At 39.0% G+C, this 23,627-nt stretch overlaps 2 protein-coding genes across 2 annotated transcripts in view; one reads left to right on the top strand and one right to left on the bottom strand.

Annotated features, from left to right (window-relative positions):
- The window catches only part of SYNPO2 (synaptopodin 2), a 90,410-nt gene extending 83,204 nt beyond the window's left edge, over positions 1-7,206 (bottom strand). The window contains exon 1 of the mRNA XM_069855179.1: positions 6,934-7,206. Within this exon, the coding sequence (XP_069711280.1) occupies positions 6,934-7,062 (129 nt within the window). The 5' untranslated portion in view covers positions 7,063-7,206. The remainder of the gene's footprint in view (positions 1-6,933) is intronic.
- An 11,264-nt stretch (positions 7,207-18,470) lies between these two features.
- SEC24D (SEC24 homolog D, COPII coat complex component) overlaps positions 18,471-23,627 on the top strand; it is a 56,562-nt gene continuing 51,405 nt past the window's right edge. Inside the window, exon 1 of the mRNA XM_069855180.1 lies at positions 18,471-18,492. The gene's annotated coding sequence lies outside the window, so the exon portion shown is untranslated. The remainder of the gene's footprint in view (positions 18,493-23,627) is intronic.

Here is a 23,627-nt window from a genome sequence, read left to right as displayed (position 1 = left end):
GCTCCAGCAAAGAATGAAGCAAAACTGAATACAAAGCAGCTAATCTAATTTAGTAGGAATACACTGTTTGGTTTTTTTAGTTTGTTTAATTTAAATCAGTGTGAATTATGTTGTTCATTCTATTCCATTGAAACTCTCCTAGCATGAGAGTTGAAAAGTATCTACGGGAAACAAGCACAAATGAATATTACCATGTATCCAAAGCATGCTTGTATTTGCCTAAATACAATGGAAAGCATGCCAAAACCAGCTTGGTATGTGGTTCTGTATATTCAGAGCTGGGAATACAATAAGGAGCTAGTTGAGTCTACAGTTTTTAAACAACTTGATGGGACCTCAGTACTAAACACTTCCACTGACACAATAGCTGGAATGCAACAGTTTGAAACTACAAAACAGCCCTTAACCTTAGGAGTATGTATAAACCTTTGCTGGTAAAGGTATAGGATGGATTTTTTCCTCATTGTTTTTCATTCTCTAACTAGCAATGACAGATCTTCAGGCACAGGGGTTTTTAGCAGTGGTTTATTTTAGTTAGATTTGGGGAACTTTGTTCCTTTGTTGTGCAAAATAAATCAACCTAACCTCTCGAAAGCTCAGCTTCTTCCCTGTGTATCAATGGAAGTTTTCTTGTTTGTTTAAGTAGAAGCTGAACTGTCATGTGAGCACGTGCAAAAATGTATTGGGTATTAAATTGGGTCAAGGCTTGTAATGGAGTTAAAATCCTCTCCAGATAAGATAGAAAAACCCCACAAATTTCTACATAACTTCTTCTGTGAAAGAATAAGTAAATACGCGTACAGGGTTTTCTGAATATCAGCAAATACCGGCTGTGTCAGATGCTCTGAAGGGTAAATTTAAGAGGAAGAGTTTGTCCAGGCTGCAAAAACAAACTATGTTTGGAAATGTATTAGCTAGAAAATTTAAACAAACAGTTTAAATACAGTCCAAGTAAGGCAAGTTGTGTTTAAAATCCTGTAGGTTAACTGTAAACCCCACTCCTTTGCTGCCAGAGTTCAATCAGCATGTTTTAAACATGGCTTGCTCTGTCTGCATCAGCATAAAGTTGTATTTAAGTTCTGTTTAAAATCTCAATTGATGCAAATAAGGAAATATCAGCCGGGTTACGTTAGCTCAGTACTGAGCCTTTGCACGGCATGCTGAGCATCTTCATTTCAAACACAGCAGCATACAGTAAGATCCTACTTGACTATGCATTAAGGAGTATGCTTTCAGAAGCAGATGGCAGCAAAGCACCAACTCCAAGATGACTCTTAATGTCACCTGGAGATGACCTGGAAGAGTCTCTTACTTCCATCTTACTAGGATGATGGTGCTCCTAGGCTGTTGGTGCAGAGGCAAGCAGGGGAGCAAAACACCATTGCTTCAGCAACTGTGAGTTTATACTTATCTGCGTGGCTTAGCACTGAAGTGAGCTAGGGGCACAAGTATAAAACATACTCTGCCTGACCCCAGGACCAAAACCAGAACTGCACTAACACGTCTTAGGCTTTTTTTTTTTTTTTTTTTCCCCTACTAGACTAAGGTCCCTTCCAGCCCAAACCATTCTATGATTCTGTTATGTGATTATATGATTCTATAAAGATCAACTTGATGAAAGTCACCTGGGGTTGTTCTGTGTCAAATATTTGGATAAAAGCAGGGAGAAAGTCAAACTACTGCAACAGAGCTCATCTCTGTACACATCCAACATTAAATAATGATATTCAGACATCAGCTTTTCACACTGCTGGTTCAGGTTTTTCCCAAGTCTTTGAGTTTCACTTTCAGTTTCAGGTTCCAGTGAATCCAAAATGATGAAACTGAGACTTGAATTGAAATCTGAGCGTTTTGATGGACAAGTGCACAAGTCTAAAATGACCAGGCAGCAGGTTGTCACATGCCATTACGGAGTCCAAGGTAAGGCTTCTGTTTGTGCAGCAGTGGTAGAAACCAGCAAAACAGCCACAAACTATGTAAGCTTTACATGAAGCCTAGTTGAGGCCATTGTATTTGAACTCCACATTATCAAAGTGTTTCATAGGATTAATTAGATAACATTTACAAGACAATGGAAAACTGCGTGATGTACGGCCAGTGCGTGATATTGCTATCACACATAAATTGCCTGATGTATGGACATAAGAAAATGCCCACAGTAGAGCAAAAATTTTCAGGATGCAAAATCACATTGGTAAGAGTTTCAAAATATTCATTTAAGTTCTTTCAAATAACTTGACCTTTTAGAGGACAGGCATTATAATTATAGTTATGCATTGGCAAACTGGCATGGTAGAAAAAATTAAAGAAAGGTGAATGTTACTATTTTATTTTTACTTTGAAAAATGTTGCTGAAAGAGTACATGAAATCTGTCAGCACCTCATGATTAATCAGGGAGGGAACAGGATGGATGCTGTTGTGGATACAGAATAGAACAACGTTATCCTCTTTCAAAAGGTATCTTCTTTGCTGAGGTGTACGTATATAGAAATGTCTCTGTATATGCTACATACGGACCAGAGTACTTCCAGAACTGATGTGATCTGGAGTCATTGAGGCACCTTCTCTCGATAACATTAGTTTCCCCATTGTCTCATGCATGAAAACCTGCAACACGATTCATCATATGGAATTCATCATATAGATTCATCATATGGTTGGACTCGATGATCCGGTGGGTCTCTTCCAACCTGGTTATTCTATGATTCTATGATCATATGAATTTTTAAGCATCTGTTTATTTTTTACTTTTAGGATACTGATAGGAAAAAGAGGACTGCATTTCCTTGGAAGTGCTCAGAGGTCTGAGTCATGGGACTTGCTGCCCGTGAATACTAGAATTATTTGGTTAGGTTCCCAAACTTGAATTAGTAAGGCTTGGACAGTTACAAATAAGGAGTTAATTAGATTGCTGTGTGGTGTAGGTAACAAATATGCTGAGAATAATGTCCCTCTATTGCAACCAGATAATTTAATGGAGTTACAACACTGTTGAATTTTAAGTCTAAGTCATCTATAGGACACCTCCATTTTGCCACTCCTGTTGCAAAAGAGATGCTTCTTAAAGGATATCGTGTCATTAAGTATCAGTAGAAAAACTCACAGGCCTTTCTTTCAAATGCTAGTCTAGAAAATCATCCAGTATTTTGTACATCAATTTTTACTCATTTTAAATAAAGAACTGTAAAGAACTTTACAAGAAAAAAAAAATCAATCTTATTAATAAAATAAAATCAATCACATTAATAAAAAAAAGCATATTAATTTTAAAAAAGCAGTCTTTCCTGTATCTCACAGTGGAAACAGCAAGGATATCATGTGCTACTTCACTCTTACAGATTTGAACTCTTAGCCATGTAGGGTCACTGTTACACTGAGATTTCTCAACTGCTTCCTGCTTTCGGAAAGTTAATTTACAGTGAAAAACTGGCATGGCTTAGTGTTTTGGTGCATACACAGCACAGCTGATACAACCACTGTTTTCCTTAGCTTTCTACACCCGATTATTTTTTATTTAATAACACACATCTATTGGAAATCCTTCTTAGCACAATATGGCTTTTGACACTGTATTTAAAATATATCTTGTTTTAAAGTTATTATGGTGTATGTGGATGGTGTATAGAATATGCAAATTCTTTTTAACTGAAAATAATTTTTTATTAACTATTTACGGCATTACTGGACCTAGCAAAGTAAGCTGATACACGGAGCCAGAGCTGGGAGTAGAGGGTGTTAAACAGTTTGTGTGTCTCTATGGAAAATGAGTCCAATGTCTTCAAAATTTATATTTTGAATAAGAGTTAAAAATGGAGAAATATAATATTGCATGATACCTTAAAAGAATTCATTTGTTGCAATCTCACATCTTACAAATTACTGAATCTAATTTAATGATGGTGCAGTATATGTTGCTGAAAATTTCCTATTTTTTGTGCCGGTGAGAAAAACTACTGAAATATTTCTGAGGTATTTCTTGGGAAGGCAAAAGGTTCATCCCTATTTCTCTGTTAACACTTTAAATGATAATGGAAAGCAATACTTTATACTACAGGCAAAACTCCCGTGGATTATAGTGGGAACGCTGCTTACATGTATGCTTTGAGCTAGGCAACAAACTATGGGAGGAGGGTTACATATTGTTTTATGAATGTAATAATACTGTTTCAAAAGGCAAAGAACAAAGTGGTAAAAGTTGCTTCTGACAGTGAACTGCAACAACTTATTTAATTAGCTTTAAAAAAACCTGTTTCTTGTATCAAAGGCACAGATAAGTGTAAATTTGGGCTTTTTGTATCCTGCCACGTTTTCAGGTACTATCTCATTTCCCTCCACTTCTGTCCTTCTCCACTTCAGATCTGTATTGCACCCACTGCAGTGCTCATGAGCGAGGCCCAGGCGCGCTTCCCACCGCAGCGGTCCAGGGATATACTGTGCTCAGGAGGTGTCGGCAGCCAGGCCAGCAACCCCTCTGCACCTTTCCCAGCTCTGTGAACCGAAAGCTGAGCCACCAAACCCAGAAATACACACTTCTTGGCTGCTGTGAGTTGGCAATGACCCACAGGTTCCATGGTGCTACATTAGTATGCACCAGTGGAGAAGATGGACAGTGAGCTGAAAAAAAACCCAAAACAAAGCTAAACAATTTTTTATTGTGTTTAGGAAACACAGCCTTTGGATTTTGGAGCTAGTAGGAAAAGTGCTATGCACAAGTTGAGTAATCCTTTATTATTTCATGAGTTATTAGATTGAGTATTCACAGATAACAGAATAAAAGCTGAAAAGAATGCCTGATGCACGCACGGCGTGGCTGCAGACCCCCCACCTCGCCGTGCCTCCACCTGGTACCTGACCTGCAGACCCCATCTGCACACCCCAGGAAGAGCCCAGCTCCCAGGAGAGGAGAGCGAGTCCCAAAGAAAGCTGTGGCCTGTCAGCTCTCAGTTTCAGGTTATCAGCCAGATAGGAGTGTCAATTTTCTAATCTTGCTGATCCTGACCAGTTCTTAAGCTTGGAGAAATGAATGATCTGGAACTCATAAAGCACCCAGTCCACCACGCTTATAACACCTCTATATGCGTATGCTCTTACAAAGGGTGTTCTGCAGTATTGCATTACATGGCGTTTTGATTGGGTTCATGTGCCAGAAAACAAGCTTCTGCTTCTTTGATTTTTTTTTTTCCTTAAAAAATACATCTAATAAAATAAAATAAATACATCTTATTTTTCTAATTTTAGATCTGTTTTACTGGTGGATTTTTTGCATTAGAAGCAAGGTACAACTGTTACCATGGTCCCAAATTTTAGTGAAAATAGAACCCAGACTGAAGTGCCACGGTCTAGGATGCGACTGTGAAGAAAGCACAGTTGTAGAGCCCATTTTTATCAGTAAAACTAAAGCTCAGTCAGAATCTTTTTTGTCATACTACAGTGCTTTTTAATTTAGTTTTATGTAATCAAAGACACTTTCCTTTTCCCATTACTGACGATTTTTTAAAGTCTGGCTCCCATTTTTCACTAGATGGCAGGATTCCACTGCCATCCGGTACCGGTGGCTTTACTTGCAAAGCAACAGTTGCCCATCGGTAGGGAAAAAGTTTAAACGCAATCAAGTTTTTCAAAATACAAAATCAAGCAAAAAAGAGTAATGAGAAAAATTATACATGCACTCAGTAAATTATAGCTCTATTAATGAATATGATTAGCATTATGATCTGAAACAATTAAAAATAATAGTGAAAGATGTTCTTTTCTTGACAGAGGAACTAGAAGAACCTTCTTTTATAAAATTAGGTTGACACAGTGTTTCTGCTATTTGTGAAAAAGCTAACTGATCCCGTAAATTACGTTTAACTAATTAATAAATATATTGACAGCTTAAGAAAGTGACAGCTTAAATAGCTAAACTACTGATCTAAAATACTGTATCAGAGTACAAAATCTTAACGTTGGATGTACTGTATCACCAAGATGCTCAAAGGCAATAAGATAAAGTTTAACTTCTCTCCCTCAACAAGGCAGAATTCATTGCATGATGATGGGTCCCAGTATCACTTCAACCAGTAGGATCTTCCTGAGCTTGGAGCCCTGGACAAATTTTGTCCCTCTTGTCTAGGAGATCGGAACGGACCTCCATACAGTTACATAAACCTTAATAACTCTGACAAATATTCACTGTTGCACCAGTGGAGAAGCTGTTGCAGTGGAGTGAGCCCTGATTTTTAACAAAACTGCTTTTTAACTATTATTTTTGCAACTTGGGGTTACCAGTTCTTTTGTTTTATTTACTCTTAATTCCTATTGTCTGTTTTGTTCTCATTTTATACATGGAGATGATTTATGAAGGGTCCAGTAATTTTCAGTGTTGCTTATGAAATATAAGAGGGAATGTTTGGCATCTATTAAAGCTGCTTCTAAGACTGGATAACTTTCCAAAACCAGAGATAACTCTGTGTAATGCTTTCCAGGATTCCTAAAATAGTAAGAACATTTTCTCATGATAAAGCTGTATTTATTCTGTGCCCAGAGTAGAAAAAGTATCATAAATAGATGACTGGAACAGCATAGCCTAATATGAGATTCAGTTTTGCGATATGCCGAATGCATTTCAAAAGCGTACAGCAAATCAAACAGGAGCTGAAAGGCATCCATCATTTCATACTTTCAAACTTTTAACATTTAAATGTTTGCAATACTTGCAAGCTACCAAAAACTAATCATTCCTTTTATTATTCCTATTTATTATTCCTAATTATTGAAGCAAACATAATCAGCACCTGTAGAAACTCTGCAAAACAGATTAGCAAATTCAAACAAGCATCACAATAAGATCTACGCCACCCATTTCACTGGGAGCATTACATAGTTAAACAAACTATTCTCTTCGCTCGTGTTCACAAAACACCGATAACATCTTTCTCTCGTTATCCTACCTTGGCGATTTGCAAAGGCTGCTTTTGCTCCTTGCCACCTTGCAATCTAAAGCCCCAAGGCGCCCCTCCAGTCATAGCAATGCAGAGATAATCCCCTGTGCCCATTTTCCCGGTGCGGTTAGGCAGCATTCATTTACAGAAGAACATGAAAAATTTGTCTTGCAGATGTTCAGCGAGCTGCAGATTGGTCTGCCGGGCAGAGCAGGAGACCCAGAGCACCACACTGTTGCTGCTGCTGTGTACTGCACTAGCAAATGTAGTCATTCAGAAGAATGTAAGAGCTCCCTTGGATCAAGGGCACAGCCCACTCTTTCGTCAGATTTCTACGCTCAGCCCACCTTCAAAGTAAAGTAAGTAACGTTGAGGAAATGCACACAAAGAGACTTGACCGTGAGGCAGAAAAGGCTGTATTTAAATGTGGCTCTTGTGACAGCTAAATCAAAACAACAGCAAAAAGAAGTGTGCGTTTCCCAGTGACAATTCAGTATGTTAGTTTGCTTCATGTTTTAAACTCTAATTTACCCATTTCTTGCATTCATACTGCAAACAAAGAAGGAAGCAGAATATTGGGTGAAACATCATGTACATCCTCTGAAGAACTGACACACTGACACTGAATAGGTTTACAGTATTCACATCTACCCTGCATGTGCTTCCTGCAGCACTGCAGGCATGCAAAAAAAGTAATAATTAAAAAAAAAAAAAAAGCTATAAGCAGAAAAACGTTATAATTTCCCTGTCTTGGAATGGCTTGTTTTGCTGGTTTTCTTTAGCCTCAGTATGGTTTGAATGTGAACTACTATTTAGCTATGAACTAAATTACTATTGGACCCTGGTAATATCTGTTCTTATGCAGCCTGTTGCCTTTCCTCACAGAGAGGGGAAGAGGATTAATGGCATGAAGTATCAGATCTCTCTACTGATGTTATCAATGGATGATTTGCATTGTGTCATTAAAGGAGAACCTTACTATAAGCATGGAAAAAAAAAAAAGATTCAGTATGAAGTTAAGTTGCTGGTGCCTCACCAGACCTGGGTTCAGTTCCCCCGTTGCTGGCAGGTGTAATGCAGACTGTAAACAGCTGAGCTCTCCCAGGTCTGGTTGGAGTGGTTTAAGAGCTGATTTTTCTTCAGCAAGGGATGAATATTCCTGTCACTCAGTGTTAACAACTGACAGCGTCAGCACTCCTACTCACCTCAGCCCACAGTTAGTTAGCTTAGCTTAAATCACGCTTCTTTTTGAATGAAGCAGCAGGTGGACAGAAAAGTCTTTAATGGCTAGACTGGTTTCTGGAGAAGAAAAGGCTCTGAGGAGAGCTTATAGCGACCTTCTAGTACCTGAAGGGGGTGTAAAAGAAAGCTGGGGAGGAACTTTTATAAAGGCATGTAGTGGTAGGAGGAGGTGCAAGGGCTGTAAACTGGAGGGGGCAGATTTAGACTAGACATAAGGAGGAAATTCTTCACAATGAGGATGGATGCCCAGGGAGCTTGCGGATGCCCCATCCCCAGAAATGTTCAAGGCCAGGTTGGATTGGGCCTTGAGCAACCTGATCCAGTGGGAGGTGTCCCCGCCCTTGGCACGGGTGTTGGAATTAGATGGTCTTTAAGGTCCCTTACAACCCAAACCATTCTATGATTCTGAAACAAACACCTCTTGCTTTCAGACTCAGGTTGCTGGAGGTTGATGTTGGATTCCCACAGCCTAAATTCCAGTGAGGTCCCTGTATGAACTGGTTTTAGTTTGCTGGTTCTGTGTCTTCAGAGATATTAAGGCAATAGGAGGCACTCAGCATTTCAGTTACATGACTCAGGCATCGAAGTAGCTGGTAAATGTTGAGGCACTAAATCTGAGGCCATGCGTCGGTCAATTAAGTGTCCCTGGAGTGATGCTTCCTGACACTACCGCAGTGTTCTTTAAAAACCGTTAGGCAAAATTATCCAGGTAGAGGCAGGATGTTCTTTTAAACTGAAATATTATGACTGGGAAAAGTAGGCAGGCTTTTAGGCGCTTGAGCCCTCCACCGGGCCTCTGAAGGCACTAGGCAAATCCAGAGACTGGGTGGAGAGAAGTTCCCTAATAAAACAGGGGGAAATGTCACTCTCTAAATATCAGGATTTGATGGGAGGAAGAGTGCTTGCTTCATTGAATACAAGTTGAAGGCTCTGGAGAAGCAAAACAAGCACAGCTTGCCATATCAGTAAATACTTACAGAAAACACTATCAGAGAAGCTGTACTGAGAGAATGGTCTTTATAGGAGCTTCTCTATACAACCTCTGAGTGAAGATGCTTCATTTAAAATAACTCAGTTCAGTGGCAAACCACTTCTCATTAACTTGTACAATGTTTATTTGTTGCTGCAGCAGCCAGTTTTTCAGTTTTTCCCTGGGCAGAATCTTGCTTTAGACAAAATCCCCTCCTTTTTGCCTAATGATGCACACTTTTATAGATATTTTTATGGCAATAAAATTCCTAAGTATATAGCTGCAAAAAAATGCCCTGTGACATGCTGATGAATGTTAAAAAATGATGATTTTTTTTAAAAGGAAGATTAATCACATTATTATCAGACCTTCAAATGTTATAAATTTATGATGAAATATGTATGTTTAATTACTGTTGGGGTGTTTTGAGCTTGTATTAACCTCTCGTATTGTTTTGGTAAAAAGGAATGATCAAATCTGATCTGTTTCTGAACTTTTTCGTATACTTAAAGTAGAAACAGGTAAAGGAGAGACACCCCTGCATTTGGATGGATATATATTTGATGGGAGTTTGTACTAGATGTAGATACTTCTGTCTCCTTTGACCATATAACAAGAACTGTGTAAATGATAGAACAGTCTTGAGCAGTCATTGCTCAGCTGAAAAAAGAACCAGTCAGAACATCAGGATCTGTTGTTTTGGTTGCATGATATAGGTGAAATGTCTCCATACAGCTGCTGAAGTACCAGCAGTTGGTGTTCCTCGAAGTTAATCCCACAACATCTTCTTAATGTCCTTAAGGCAAAAGAGCAAAGAGGAACACTTTAAATTTGACTGCGTCATAGCAACAGACACGGAAAAATCGTGCCAATGGTTTTGGCTAAAATCGCCACGTAAAACATGAGATAAATTTCTCTTCAAAGCAAAATTTACAGTTGTCTACAATGCTGTGAGCGAGCTTTTTTGATCCTTAAAGTTGAGGACACAGACTTGAGTGTTTGTTTAATGTTCTACTGGCTTCTAATCTGTGAAATCTGCATGGCACTCTAGAAGTTAAACCATCCTCTGGAAGTAATGGTAACAATAGGTAAAATTGTTGGCATCTTAAGACCTCTGCTCTCCAAAGAAATATTCTTTCTGCTGAGTTTGTATATGTATTGTGTAATGCTAATTACTCCAGAACAAGTCATGAAAAGAATAGAATATTAAGAAAAAAACCCAATCCTCGCCCAAAATCTTAAAACTAAGAATAACCCAACATAATGACAAAGCTTTGGGGACATTTAATCTGGTACATGTAAGCTGACTGCCCGAACTGGCAAGAATTGTAGTCCTGACAGAAGAACAAAGATAGGAGAAGTAACATTTTTTTCTAGCCAGTATGTTGAGAAGATTTTATAAATTGCTGTCTTCTGTCTTCTTTGAGAGAATTTGTTGCTTGCTCTGCAGTAAGAAAAAAATTAGAAGTCTGTATCTGAACTGTTCACATGATGGAGTGACCCAAAGCTTCCTGTGTCCTATAATCTATCAAATAATACTCCACAGGCATTAACAACTCCCATTTGCTTTATATGACTTTCTTAAGTGCTTATGCTGCAGCATATCTTGCTCTTTTAATACTAGTCTTATCTTGTTGTACTTTTTCTGCATCCTTTGGGATTTCTAAATGCTGGTCAGAAACTGGACATCATGATAAAAGTGGAGTCATTCGTGGGTTTTATGACATTTTGGTCTCTGTGGTCTCTGTAGCATAAATAAATTGTATAAATTCTGAGACAACTTTTGAAATCCACTGCAAAAATTTAAAGCTAATGGCAACCACTTAACCACTGCCACCATGTCCATCATTTCACTAAAACCAAAAGATCCAGTTCTAGCCAACAACTGATAAAAAGTTTGTCACAAAAAATAACTTTACAAACTCGGCAAATGACAAATGCCAGAACTCACCCAGAATCTATCCATGTCCAACTACAGTTGAAGATGTGCTTGAATCTGATCTTCTATGATGAGATCTGTATGAAAAAATTTCCAGGTCGAACCCCAACCTGCTCATCTGCTTTCAAGAATGGCCAAGATAAAAATCCAGTGCATTAGCCTCGCTGAGCTGAGACCAAACTAAGAATGGTCATGCTTTGACCAAAGAGAGGTCATCTACCATAAAATGTTGTCTTTGATAGCGGGTGGAAAATCATTGCTTAGGGAAAAGAATAAGAATATGGAAAATGCACACAGCTTTCCTGAGGTGGCCTCCAGTGACTCCCACTCAAAAACTTCCTCATCTGAATGAAGTTCCTCTGTACTTAGTAACAGTTACGAGTTTCTCTTCCATGAACTTTTCCATGTGGTTTCCCCTTGAGCCCACATAACTTTTAGTATTTATAGTTTATCACAGGAAGAAGAGAGTAACTGCTCATTCCTGATACGGAAGCTGTCTCATACTTTTCATTATCCTTGTTGCTTTTCTCTGCATCCTCTGTAGTTCTTTTTGAGATGGGGATTGGAACGCCGCACAGTCTTCAGGAGAAGTTGGGATTTATACAACAAGGTGATACCATCTATTTTGCTCTCTAGTTGCTAACCCCCAAATTGCTAACACCTGATTTGCTTTTTCAGACACTGCCGAGTTGATGTTTTCATGGAACTACCTTTTAAAATCTTAACATCTTCTCTGATGACAGGCAGTTCAAAGCTCCTTGTTTTATAGGTGAATTAATGTTTTTTTCCCCAACGCGTATCACCTTATTCTTCTAAGCCATGTTACGGTATGGCTGCTTAGTTTTCTTAAAAGCCTTTGGTGAAGGAATTTGTTGAAAGCCTTTTGTAAATCCAAGATCAATCAGATCACCCTTATCCACGTGTTTTTTGATCCCCTCAAAGGCCTGCCTTATGTTCATGAGGCAGGACTTCCTTTTATGAAAGCCTTTTTAACTCTTCCCAGATACATCATATTTATCCAGATGTCCACTATTCCGTATTATACTTTCCAACTATTTGCTTTGTATAGATATCAGGCTGACGGGCTTGTTGTTTTCTGAATCTCTCTTCGAACGCTTTTGTTAAAAAATGGCAGTCTATTCTCAGGTAACAGTTTTAAGTTAAGAGCCAGTTCCTGCAGCCTTGAATTCCTTTAAAGCTCTGTGTGGTCTTGGTGATTAGTCCTTAATTTTTTTTGCCTCATCTACTGTCACTTGTCCATGTATTTTCTTTTCTTATCATAATGATCGTTTATGGTTCTGAACAGTGTTAATATAAGTGGATTTATCTAAAATCTCACATAAATCAAATAGTTCCGTAGCTGAGTTCGGAAGACATTCTAGACAAGAAATAAGTCATATGTTTGTCTTTCATTCAGCACTAAAAGCTGTCATTTCACCTCCAGTTTCCTACAGTATTATTTTAGGTCTGTGAATTCTTTAAAAAATCAACCCTTTCCACCCGTTCCATAGTAATAAGGAAGAGAAGGAAAGGGGATATCGTGATCTCTAATCTATCAGCAGCATTTTACTGCTGTTAATACCCATATGGTCAGATTTCCTCCCTTTTATGCTTTTCTTTTTCTATCTGATTTTTTTTCACATAAAATCAACATAAACTAGTTCCCTAGAAGTACCTATTTTAACAGCTTTGTATCAATTGTAAACAATGTAATAAACTGTGTAATGTATTGTAGGATGTGGTTTTAGCCAAATGGCAGAGTCAGCAGGGGGACGGAGGAAAAGAATCAACAGTGCTTTTTTTGTTTGTTTGTTTGTTTATTAATTACATGGGGAAAACCCACTTGTAAATACATAGCTAGTTTAATGGAACAAAAAATAAAATCACAGCCATACCACTTAAGAAAACATGGCATAAAGTATCTTCCAAATGAAGTAGAAATGGCCGCTTCTAACATATCCGTTTGGATTAGATTATTTTTGAAAGTGGCTTCTGCAAGCCGGTAATGTAAGGCAATGCAGCATCTGTTATTCTCCTGAATCATCATAGAACTCAGTAGTTGCGCAAGGTAAAAGCAAATATTGAAGGCAAAGTTAAACATTATTTTCCATGGACCTTACAGTAGTAGAAAAATACCTTTCTGTTTAATTCCTACCTGTAATTTTTGTTCTCCTGACTTTAGAAGGAACAAGGAACAGGGCCACATGGAAAGGATTTAATTTTCAAAACCAGCATAAAATGACAAAGTGAATGAAATATGTTGATGGGAGGTTCAGATGCACGGCTCCAACTTACATTCATTAAAGTGGTTTGCTCTAGTTTTCCCATCAAATTTCTCTTGTCCTACAGGAGAAATTAACAGATTCCAGATGTTTTGATTGCATGAGGAACTGCACTGCCAGCTAAAGAGGGCTTGCTGACTGAAAGTACAGCCCTGGAGTGGTAAAGGTACTAAAACTCAGTAATACCACATTCTTAGTGAAGAGAGAAGAAATTAAAAATACAAGTTATAGATCTTTATTAGCTACCTCTAAGGTCAGACAGGAAAGCTCTGCCCATACTTGTGAGAGGCACAGGCAGTTCTTCACCAGCAGAAGTAAAGGCTTCAAATTTTAACCCCTAATGTGGATTATTAGGCTAGGGACTGTGTTATGGGCTGGGATTTTAGAACTAGTCCTGCTCTAGTTTTTTTCCCTCAATTTCAAGACTGGCAAACCAAGTATAGTGGGGGAAGCAGAGAAATTTACTGACTTTGACTCTGGTGTGAGAAATTATTTTCTCAGAAACATAAAACAAATCATGTTTTAGAGATAATTTTTAAGTGGAAATACTGTCACATTCTGAAAAACTATAAGTCTATAGTCTGCCAGGTGTAAGGATAACACAGGACAGATCTCAACCAAGCTTTCTTGAAGGGGGAAAGTAATTCACTGTTGTTCTCTGCCGGAAACAAATTACCTTACCTCCTTGCCTGCTCAGCTAAGGTTAACAGTCTTAGATGTTGAGGAAAAGTTGAACTTTTGTCTGTTTATCTTGCCCCTACCTCTTTGTTTTGTCGTGGTTTTAGTAGGATGAGGAATAGTAACTCTAGCCACAAGCAAGTGTCTGTTAATGCAGGTAGCGCATGCAGAGGAGTAAGAACTCTGTTCTGCTCAACGGCAGACTCAGCAATAGTCACAATCATGTCTTTTGTTATTAAGTTAGTTTATCGCTCTGTGAGTCCTGAGCTGATTCCATATGCAGTTAATAACAGGCACTGTTTGGCAGGTGTGTCTGTTAGGTCACACTCCCAGCAGTTATACACTGCTCATTAAGAAGACAATGTAAGTCAGCTGAAAATGTGAAGTTTGCTATGCCACTACCAGGAGGGTGTTTCTCAGCACTTATGGTAGTGGGTGTCCTCCTAGATGCTTGTAATGGCTTTATCATTATGGTTTGAGGGTCTGCTGTGGGAAAAAAAAACCAGGCAAAAGAAGCCACTTTCCTTCAAAACACAGAAACGAAGTTGATATCCTTGAACATTACTGATTGATAACACAACAAATAGATACTCGTGCAGAGAGAGTTCCCCTGTAACTCTACAATTCACCACATCAGGATGTAGATAAATGAAGATCTGCTCTCTAAGCATACGTGTAGGTGGCAAGAAATCAGAGGCCTTCTGTAGCCAAAGACCTGTCACAATTAAATGCAGTGAGTAAAAATGTATGGACAACTTCATCAAGGATCCAAGAGTCTGGAGAAGAAAATTCTGATGTTTCTTTGGTGTTTGTCCTACCTGTTCCTACCACAACCAGTCCCAGATACTCAGGAAATACCTTGCTGAAGAGGAGCGGACTTTTCCACCCTTGCCCCTCCACCCCATCCCCTAGACTCTCAAAGACTTTCAAGAAGGTTTTTGAGATTCCAGGTGTGCAAATGTGGCCCCACTACAATCCAGCTGCACACAACAGGAGCTTCTTTTCTTTCTCTCACTCCTTTGTATGGGCCAGGATATTTGGAAGTACAGGGAGTCTCAAAGCACCCAAGGGGTCTTAGGAAAGAGGCTAGTAAGATATGGAAAGACAAGGATTTCAGAATGTGTCCAAGAATCAACATGCAAAATAGCTACAAAGATTTCCCAGGATTTTGTTTTGAGGAAAAGTAAAACATGTTCACTGCAAGATTTTTGATCCTGGAGAAAATGCTCGTGACACTGGAATAAATACTTGGGTTTTGTTAATGTTGAAGTAATGGTTTGGGATAGAATTCCTGTTTCCAGGTGTCACTCCACTGCTGTTTTTAGTCATCACTGTTTGTTATTTAGCAAACGAGAATTAATTATCTTTTGGGACTTGGGGAGACTCTCTGGTGTCTTACGCCATTTCATTTTGATTCCGGGGAGGTGCGTTGACTGCATTTTTGGCTTCAGTAGTTGGGAAAATTCTGCTAAAAGGTCCTAAAGTAAAAAGGAAATTATTTACCTGGTATTTTCTTTCTGATTTTGGCAGGGAAAAGTTGCATCCCATTCTTTTTAACAGAGCCTACAGGACTCAAAATTTATCTTCTGTGAAAAAGCTTTTGAGCCTTGAATGGAACACGTAGGTAAGTAGGTGTTCTATGTTCTTCTCCCCACTCTTTGAATTGTCATTTAAAGGTGGTGGTTAAGCAACACAACACCTTTTATCTATCTGTGTCTTACACAGCTTTTATGATCTCCTCTCTAGTGAAAGAACATAGTGCAAATGTTTCTTGCCTGTTTATTAGGCTAAATAAATATACCATGCTAAACTCTTTTCCAGTGTTCTACAGTGAAATGCATCAAGAGTAACCATATCATACTCGGTTAAAAAATAGATTGTAATTGTAGCCAAGCTATGAATCAGGCCCAATTAGTCTAAATTTTGAAAAGATGGTTTAATATTGAATTGAAGTTTGAAGAGATCTTGAATTTAACATCAGTCTGATGAATGCTCACCTGCATCAATTTCATCTTTTAAATTTTGTTTCCTGGTAGCTAGCATAAAAGTGATTAACTCCCTTTGACTTGGTGCTTTTAAAGAGCTCAGTAAATGACTACATGCATGGCCACAGTCCAGCATAAGTATCAACTATTTTCGCACTGCAGTTTAAAGGAGGTATTTTTTGTCACGTGTAAAGCTCGTAAGATTGAATTTATCAGGACTGAAATCAAGACCGGGACAAGAAGAGGAAAAATTGAGTTAAAATATAGTATGGATTCAGTGTCTGCCCCAGTGAGTCTGACATTGGTGGTTTGAGCTGCAGCATCTAACAAAAGGATAGTGCATAACATTTTGCTATAGGATCAGGTTACCTCTGCATAATGCTAACAGTATTGCTCCTCTTTGCATCTGGATGGGTCTGGCTGGATTTTTACCAGAGAAACAGTGAAAACGATGATACAACAAGGAAAGCTTACTCCCCATGCAAACAACTGCGTAGATTAAAAAGCAATCCAGATATCTTCATTCCTGGCTATAGGAACAAGAATTCAAGCTCACTGCTTTGAAAACTAATTCCTTTCCAAATGGAACAGATTATATCAGAGAAGTCTGCCCTTCCAAACCACCTTGATGTTTAACTCCTGCTGATCCTACATCCTTACTCATTGTGCTGCATTTTCTTGCCAGGAACCAGTTTCCAGACTCTTCAGCTCCCTCTGTCCTTGGTACAGGCCTCAGCTTTTGGTGCTAATCTGCTGGTTAGCTGGTGTTGGCAGGGACCTTCCAGGCCTCCAAACAACGGCCAATGTCTGCAAATCCTTTGTGCCTCCACAGAGCAAACCTAGTATGCGTGCCATGCCGCCATCCATGATGAAGAATTTTGCTCCTGCCCTTTGTTATTTTCATGCCAGGTGCATTTCCTGTCCTTTTCTTGCATCTATCGTATACAAATAATGTGAGGGATTTTTTTTTTAAAAAAAGATAAATTCTCATTTTCTTTGATTTAATATTGATGTTTCCGTGGAAGGCATCAATAGTTTATACTAAAAGTATCAAAACAGCAAAAAAACAGTATTGTGAAAAATACTCTTGTAATCAATACTGATATTTTTAGAAATTACAGAGATGCTTCACTGATATGTAATACTAATGCTGTTTTTCCATGCTCAGAAAGATGTTTTTTTTTTTAACTTCTGCATTAATGGTGATGTAAAGCAGAACAGGGAACATGGATGTAAGTAGCATAAACATAAAAACATTTGCATCTGAAGTAAATTCAGAGTGATTTTTAAGAGCTGTTTTTCTTATGCAACAGATTCATTCAACACTTTTGAGTATTAGTCAGTACTAACAAATAGAAACCAACTTACTGTGCTTGTGATATCAACTGATCAGAGAAAGGAAATAATACCATGTGAGCTACAGAAGACGATCAATTATATGGAACAAATATAACGTACTAACAGCAGGGCTATACTCACAGTGTGTTGAATGATCACTAGCACTAGCTGGAATACAACTGTATTATTAAATGGACAAAGGGAAAAACCACACTGTAATCTCATTCCTGGTCTTCCAATGAAAAAACTGAGTAAATCAATCAAATAGCTAGTTTGCTACAAAGAGTTAACACAAACAGTTACTTCTTTTTTTAATGATAGTAAGCTTATTTGAGTGCTCCTCTATAGCAAGGCTCTACTAACACATCAGAAATTTTATACGTGAGCAGAAAACCTAAAGTTAATTCCAATGAAAGTAAAGATACTTCAGATGCTTTTGAATGTAAAAGTGAAATATATCTAAGTTTGAAAAATTCCATACATTCAGCTAGCAAACACACAGGGAATCATATAACACTGCTGTCCTTTCTCAGACTGGTGGCTTAATCTTTATTCACGGTGCTTTATATAACATACGTTATTCATCAGATTACAATAAGAAGTTCTCATCTTTTTTTATGTTAGTTTGTTATGTAGCAATGACAGCAGGGTAATCAAGCCTTGTTTTCTTACTTTAAGAACTGGTTGAGCAATCTTCCACTCTCATGGATCTTTGACAGTACTAAATTAATTAAAAAAGATAATTGAAATTCCCCAACTGGAACATCACAGCGGTTTTCTCAGAACACTGTATCTATCTCCTGTAACTGGTCCAGATAGGGTTGCCAGAATGTTGATTTCATTAGAAAACCGAAATAGCAACAATCAGTGAGAGCAAGCAGAAGAGCCTTACAGTTTGCAGATACTGAAAAACCCTGAGGCTTGAACTAGCCAGAAAGTCTTTTTTAAAGAAAGCAGCTACAGTCAGTTTTCTGAAGCACATTCACTTTTGTCAAGTGTGACTTGCGTAGCACTTACCCCATGTAGACCATAAAGCATTTTATAATCATTTCTGTTTTAATGACTTTCAGGGAAAGAAAGTGGTTTTAGCTAACAAGGACCAACCTAATGAGAAATCAGGACCTTGGCTTTAAGGTAAGTGCTCTTTTCACAAGACTCAGTCTCTCCTAGCCAGATAATAGCATTGAATACTCTTTCACTTGTGTAACATTTTTGTTCCCTAAATATAATGTTTTGTTTTGTAAATATGCTAGCAAACTTTACCAACACTCCCCAAAGTAGGCAATGAATGCCCTCTGTGGCAGTTGACTTCTGTCCTCTGTTTGGGGGTCCTAGGGACCACGAAGACAAAAGAGTCTGTCATTGAGGTCTTGCCAGTTGGATGTGATGTTTAAATGTTTTGGGACAGGGAAGGAGTGATGCACTCCCAGTCCTTCCTCTCCTCTGCAGGGTGTAAAAAAATGCAGCCATTTCAAGGATGGAACAACGCAGCTGTTCAAAAGCTACCAGCAACCGTACAAGTGCAACAAAATCACGCAGTTCTCAGCAGGGAATAGGAGAGTAATAGTCAATCTAAATGAATTTGCAGAGAACTCAGACAGAGGGACTATAAGTTTATGAATTCGAGTTAGACTTACACTCCTTCTTGCCTAAAAATATTCTGGAAACTTCAATGAACGCAAGGTATCAGGACCTCTTTGTGTATGGCACACTGAAAGCAGCTGGAGAGGTAGAACAGCCTTTACCATCAGTGTGGAGGTCAGTACTTAGCCAGAGGGAAAGGGGAGACTCGCTCTTATGACCTGTGTGTTCAGTGATCCCTGACAGCATCGCAGTGGCCCCTCTGACTGGCCAGGCCCTATTTTGGTTTGGATTCTCTGACTCACTGCCTGCTCAATTAGTGTCTGGTCTTGCAAAAAAAAAAAAAAAAAAAAAGAAAAAGCCCGTAAGGAACTAATTCTTCCTTTATTATGGCTTCCTTGCTGAGCTGAAACAGGACAAGGTGACAGCAGACAAGTCATTGTAGGAAGTGTCTATGAACACTAGGTACTTAAGAGAAAATATATGTAGCAATGACTGTATGCTCAGAATTTTAACATGAGTGTGTTATTTTCCCTGCATAACAGCAGCTCTATTAGACTAATATTCTGAAAGCCCTTCACTCTCTGCAATTTCATTTTATATTGGGTAGTGTTTAAAGGATGTGTTCAAATAATATTTTCTAATTGACACTGAGATTGTTTAATCAAAATATCAATATTCACTTCTGTTGTACCCTGATTTACACTTCTATGGTGTTTAGCTTTTCATATAAGAAATGCAACTGTCACAACACTGATGTATTTCTTCTTACCCTAATGTTCTGTTTCCTGAAACATGGTTTCCTTTCTTTTGGTGTAGCATTTTTTAATCTGACCTCACAGTCACGTTATTTTTTTTTTCAGAAAAACTTAATCTCTTCAAAATCTGATTCCTTCTTTTTTTACCAAAGTATTTGCTTTCATTTTATCAAATACAACCTTTGTAAATATCAATTTCTGGTGTGCTTGGGAAGTACAATACACTAAACAGTCAACTGTTTCCCACAGACCTTAACTATAAAGTAGCCAAAACGTTAAAGATTTTTAGTAATTACCTGTAAGCGAGACAGGAAAAGAAAGTAATATTTTTATGTAAACAGCTTTTAGGACCCTAAAAGGGTCCTTTTGCTGTGCAAAAGCAAACTAGTTGCTTTGTCTGCAAGGCATACAAATGAAATGGAGAAAAACACAACAAAAAAAAGGCTTTTAAAATGCAGAATTTTTGGAGTTTTACAAACTGTTCTTTGTGATGAAATAGGCTTTTCTTTAAAGAACATACCTGATATTGCCCATATCATGCCCCAGAAAATGGTTTAGAATATATTTTGATTTCAAAAAAAGAGTTCATGTAGCACTGAACTGGAGATGTTTGCCTTGTTACAGCTACATGTTAACATAATCAATGTTAATTTCTTCAAAAGCTGTACTATAGCAATAATGGTGAAAAATACATTGCTGTAGCTCAAACACATCATGGTGTTTTTCTGATTCTCCCTGGCAGCTTGCACTAAGGCCGTAGTTTAAGGACATCCTCTAAATGAAAATGTTAGGTAAGGATTTAGGTTTCCCAGAATCACACACTGTCTTAATGCAATGTGCCACGAGATAGAGATGTGGAGTTCTTAACAGTTTGACCATGAGGGGCTCTCATAGACCTCCAGTAATAACTGCAGGGAACAGATCAATCCCAAATTATTAGAATAATTTAAAAAAAAATGGTATCTGAAAGATTTACGGTAGCTTGCTACAGAGCCTGGATTGGTTCTGTATCCAATAATCTCCCCAAGGTGATGAATGATTGTGTGTTTTCTTTATTTCAGAACTAACAGAAAAAAATCTAGTGAGAACCTCAAAAGTGAGGCTTTAGAAGCAGATTTTCTATTTTTTTAATATAGATGAAAAAAAGCATTTAGATTAATTCTTCCGTTTACTTCACCAGTACTAACTCCAAATTAGATCTGAAATATGTGAGATCACATTAGTTTTCAGCATTGCATAGGTAAAACTTAAGGATAAAGTAATTGTTAAGAATGGTAAATTAATGTACAAGTTCTTCCTTATTGATGATGACAGAGAAGAAACCAGTCTGATTCTCAGATTTTATGACACGGTTTAGTTAAAAGGATTTAATTGAAAGGAAGTTACAACAGCTTAACAATCTCATTTTTATGAAATAATTTTCCAGACCAAGAATGCACTGAAATCTTTAATGGCGTTTCCACATTTCTGAAATTGCTTCAAATTACTTTTAATATTATAGGTGGAAATCTATAGGATTATAGGTTTGCCTCAAATTATAGGATTGCCTCAAATTACTTTTAATATTATAGGTGGAAACTGTAGATAAATACTATTTGTAGCTTGAAAACTTCCACACCGTGACATTCTGGGTGCCTTTCGTTTCACTGTTCCAATCTAAAGGACAATGGAAGCAAAGCTGCATCCTCAAAAAAAAGAGATGTCTTGATCCATTTCCAGCACAGGCCTGAAACGGGAAGAACTGGCAATGCCATAGCTTCTCCTTGCTATCTTTTGCTGATCTCCTCTTTCAGTTTCTCTAGAGCTGATTTCAGGGAGGAGAAATCTGATAGGAAGTATTCAGTGGCCAAGTAAGTGCATGGTTCTGCAGTGCTGAATTACCCACAGCTGTTTACTGTTAATAGCAATGAGCTAGACACAACAGGACTGGGGGAAGGTGACCTGCCTGTCTGCACAACAAAACAGGGAATGTCCAAACTTAAAGCTGTTATTTTCCTCAGTGGCATGGTATGTCAGAAGTATTTTGCATAACTGAGACTAATTGTACGTATCCATATAAGCAGCAAAAAAGACAGGGGTAACGGGTGGAACCACAGCACAGCAATGATGGAAGGCATTGGTTTGCATCCTGCTTATGGAACAGTCACTGATACTCTGCAGCAAACCCACATTCAGTTTAACTGATGTGTGTCACCTCCTGGACTAAATTTTCCACTCTGAATAGCCAGTTGTGAGAGACTTCAAAGGTTTTAGATTTTTGCTGACATGTCCAACAGTATCAGCTCCAGTAATGCGCAGAAACGCAGGTTACATTATTCGGCAGTGAATGTAGCTCTGGATAGCAAGAATGAAGACAGGTTGAGACTTGCTCTTGCCCACTTTGTGTTGCTTGCTGAGGCTCCCTGCATGTCTTTCACGTGAAGGGTGCCCCTGTGTACCTACACTTTGACCTCTCTCTCACAGGCACTGAGGTTTTTCTCATCATTATTTTGTATAGTGATGTATGCTTTGGACAGCCTGAGGCAGGAATTACTGAGATTTAGCACCACGTAAAACCGTTCACTACTTTCAGAAGCTTTATTTGCTGTAGAACAAACACTCAAAGGATAAGAAAGCCTATGAAGCCTTGAATTCCAGACACCCATGAGTTATGACGCTGTCTTTGAGTGATGACTTTTTTCTTGTTGCTAATCCTTTTTTTTTCTTTTTAACACCACAGTGAATATTTGCTTTTTGACTGGGAAGAACAGTGGCTTTTCCACTGCATCTTTTTTGATTTATTCCCATGTTTTTACTTTGTTAATTGGGAAAAACATTGATTCTGGTCTGTAACCAAGGTATTAATTTAAAATGCACTTGAACATAACTAGAAACTGGAGACGCTTCTGAGGAGCGGCTGAGGGAACCAGGGTTGTTCAGCCTGGAGGAGGCTGAGGAACAACCTTATTGCTCTCTACAACTGCCTGAAAGGAGGTTGTAGTGAGGTGTAGCTGGTCTCTTCTCCCAAGTGACAAGTCATAGGGTAAGAGGAGATGGCCTCAAGTTGCGCTAGGGGAGGTTTAGAAGGATGTTGAGGCTCTGGAGCGAGTCCAGAGAAGAGCAACAAAGCTGGTGAGGGGGCTGGAGAGCAGGTCTTACGAGGAGCGGCTGAGAGAGCTGGGGGTGTTTAGCCTGGAGAAGAGGAGGCTGAGGGGAGACCTCATTGCTCTCTACAACTACCTGACAGGAGGTTGTGGAGAGGAGGGTGCTGGCCTCTTCTCCCAAGTGACAGGGGACAGGACAAGAGGGAATGGCCTCAAGCTCCGCCAGGGGAGGTTTAGGCTGGACATTAGGAAAAAAGTTTTCACAGAAAGGGTCATTGGGCACTGGCAGAGGCTGCCCAGGGAGGGGGTTGATTCCCCTTCCCTGGAGGGGTTTAAGGCACGGGTGGACGAGGTGCTAAGGGGCATGGGTTAGTGTTTGATGGGAACGGTTGGACTCGATGATCCGGTGGGTCTCTTCCAACCTGGTGATTCTATGATTCTATGATATTAGGAAAAGTTTCTCTACTGAAAGAGCTGCGAAGCATGGGAAGAGGCTGCCGGGGCAGGGGCGGAGCCTGTGGCCATGGAGGGGCTCAAAGCACCTGTAGATGTGGCGCTTGGGGTCGTGCTTTAGCAGTTGGACTGGGTGAGCTTAGGGGGCTTTTCCAGCCTCACCGAATCCATGACGTATATCATATTCCGTCTAGATATTCAGGTAGAATAGTCTGACGCATATAGCCACAGCTAAAAAAAAAAAAAGGTGTTTTTCGAGCCCCTGTGAGAGAAAGTATGATATTTTTAGGGCGTTTCTATGGTTTCCCAGGGCTGTCCCGGTCTCGCGGAAGGACCAGAGGCCGCGGGGTCTGTGCGCGCCCCGCTCCCCCCCCGCTGAGGCGGCCGCTGCGCC

This window comes from Phaenicophaeus curvirostris, chromosome 4 (genome assembly GCF_032191515.1).
Source record: "Phaenicophaeus curvirostris isolate KB17595 chromosome 4, BPBGC_Pcur_1.0, whole genome shotgun sequence".
Classification (NCBI taxonomy): Eukaryota; Metazoa; Chordata; class Aves; order Cuculiformes; family Cuculidae; genus Phaenicophaeus; species Phaenicophaeus curvirostris.
Note: the sequence above shows the minus strand (reverse complement) of the source record. Positions and strands in the feature narration are given on the sequence as shown.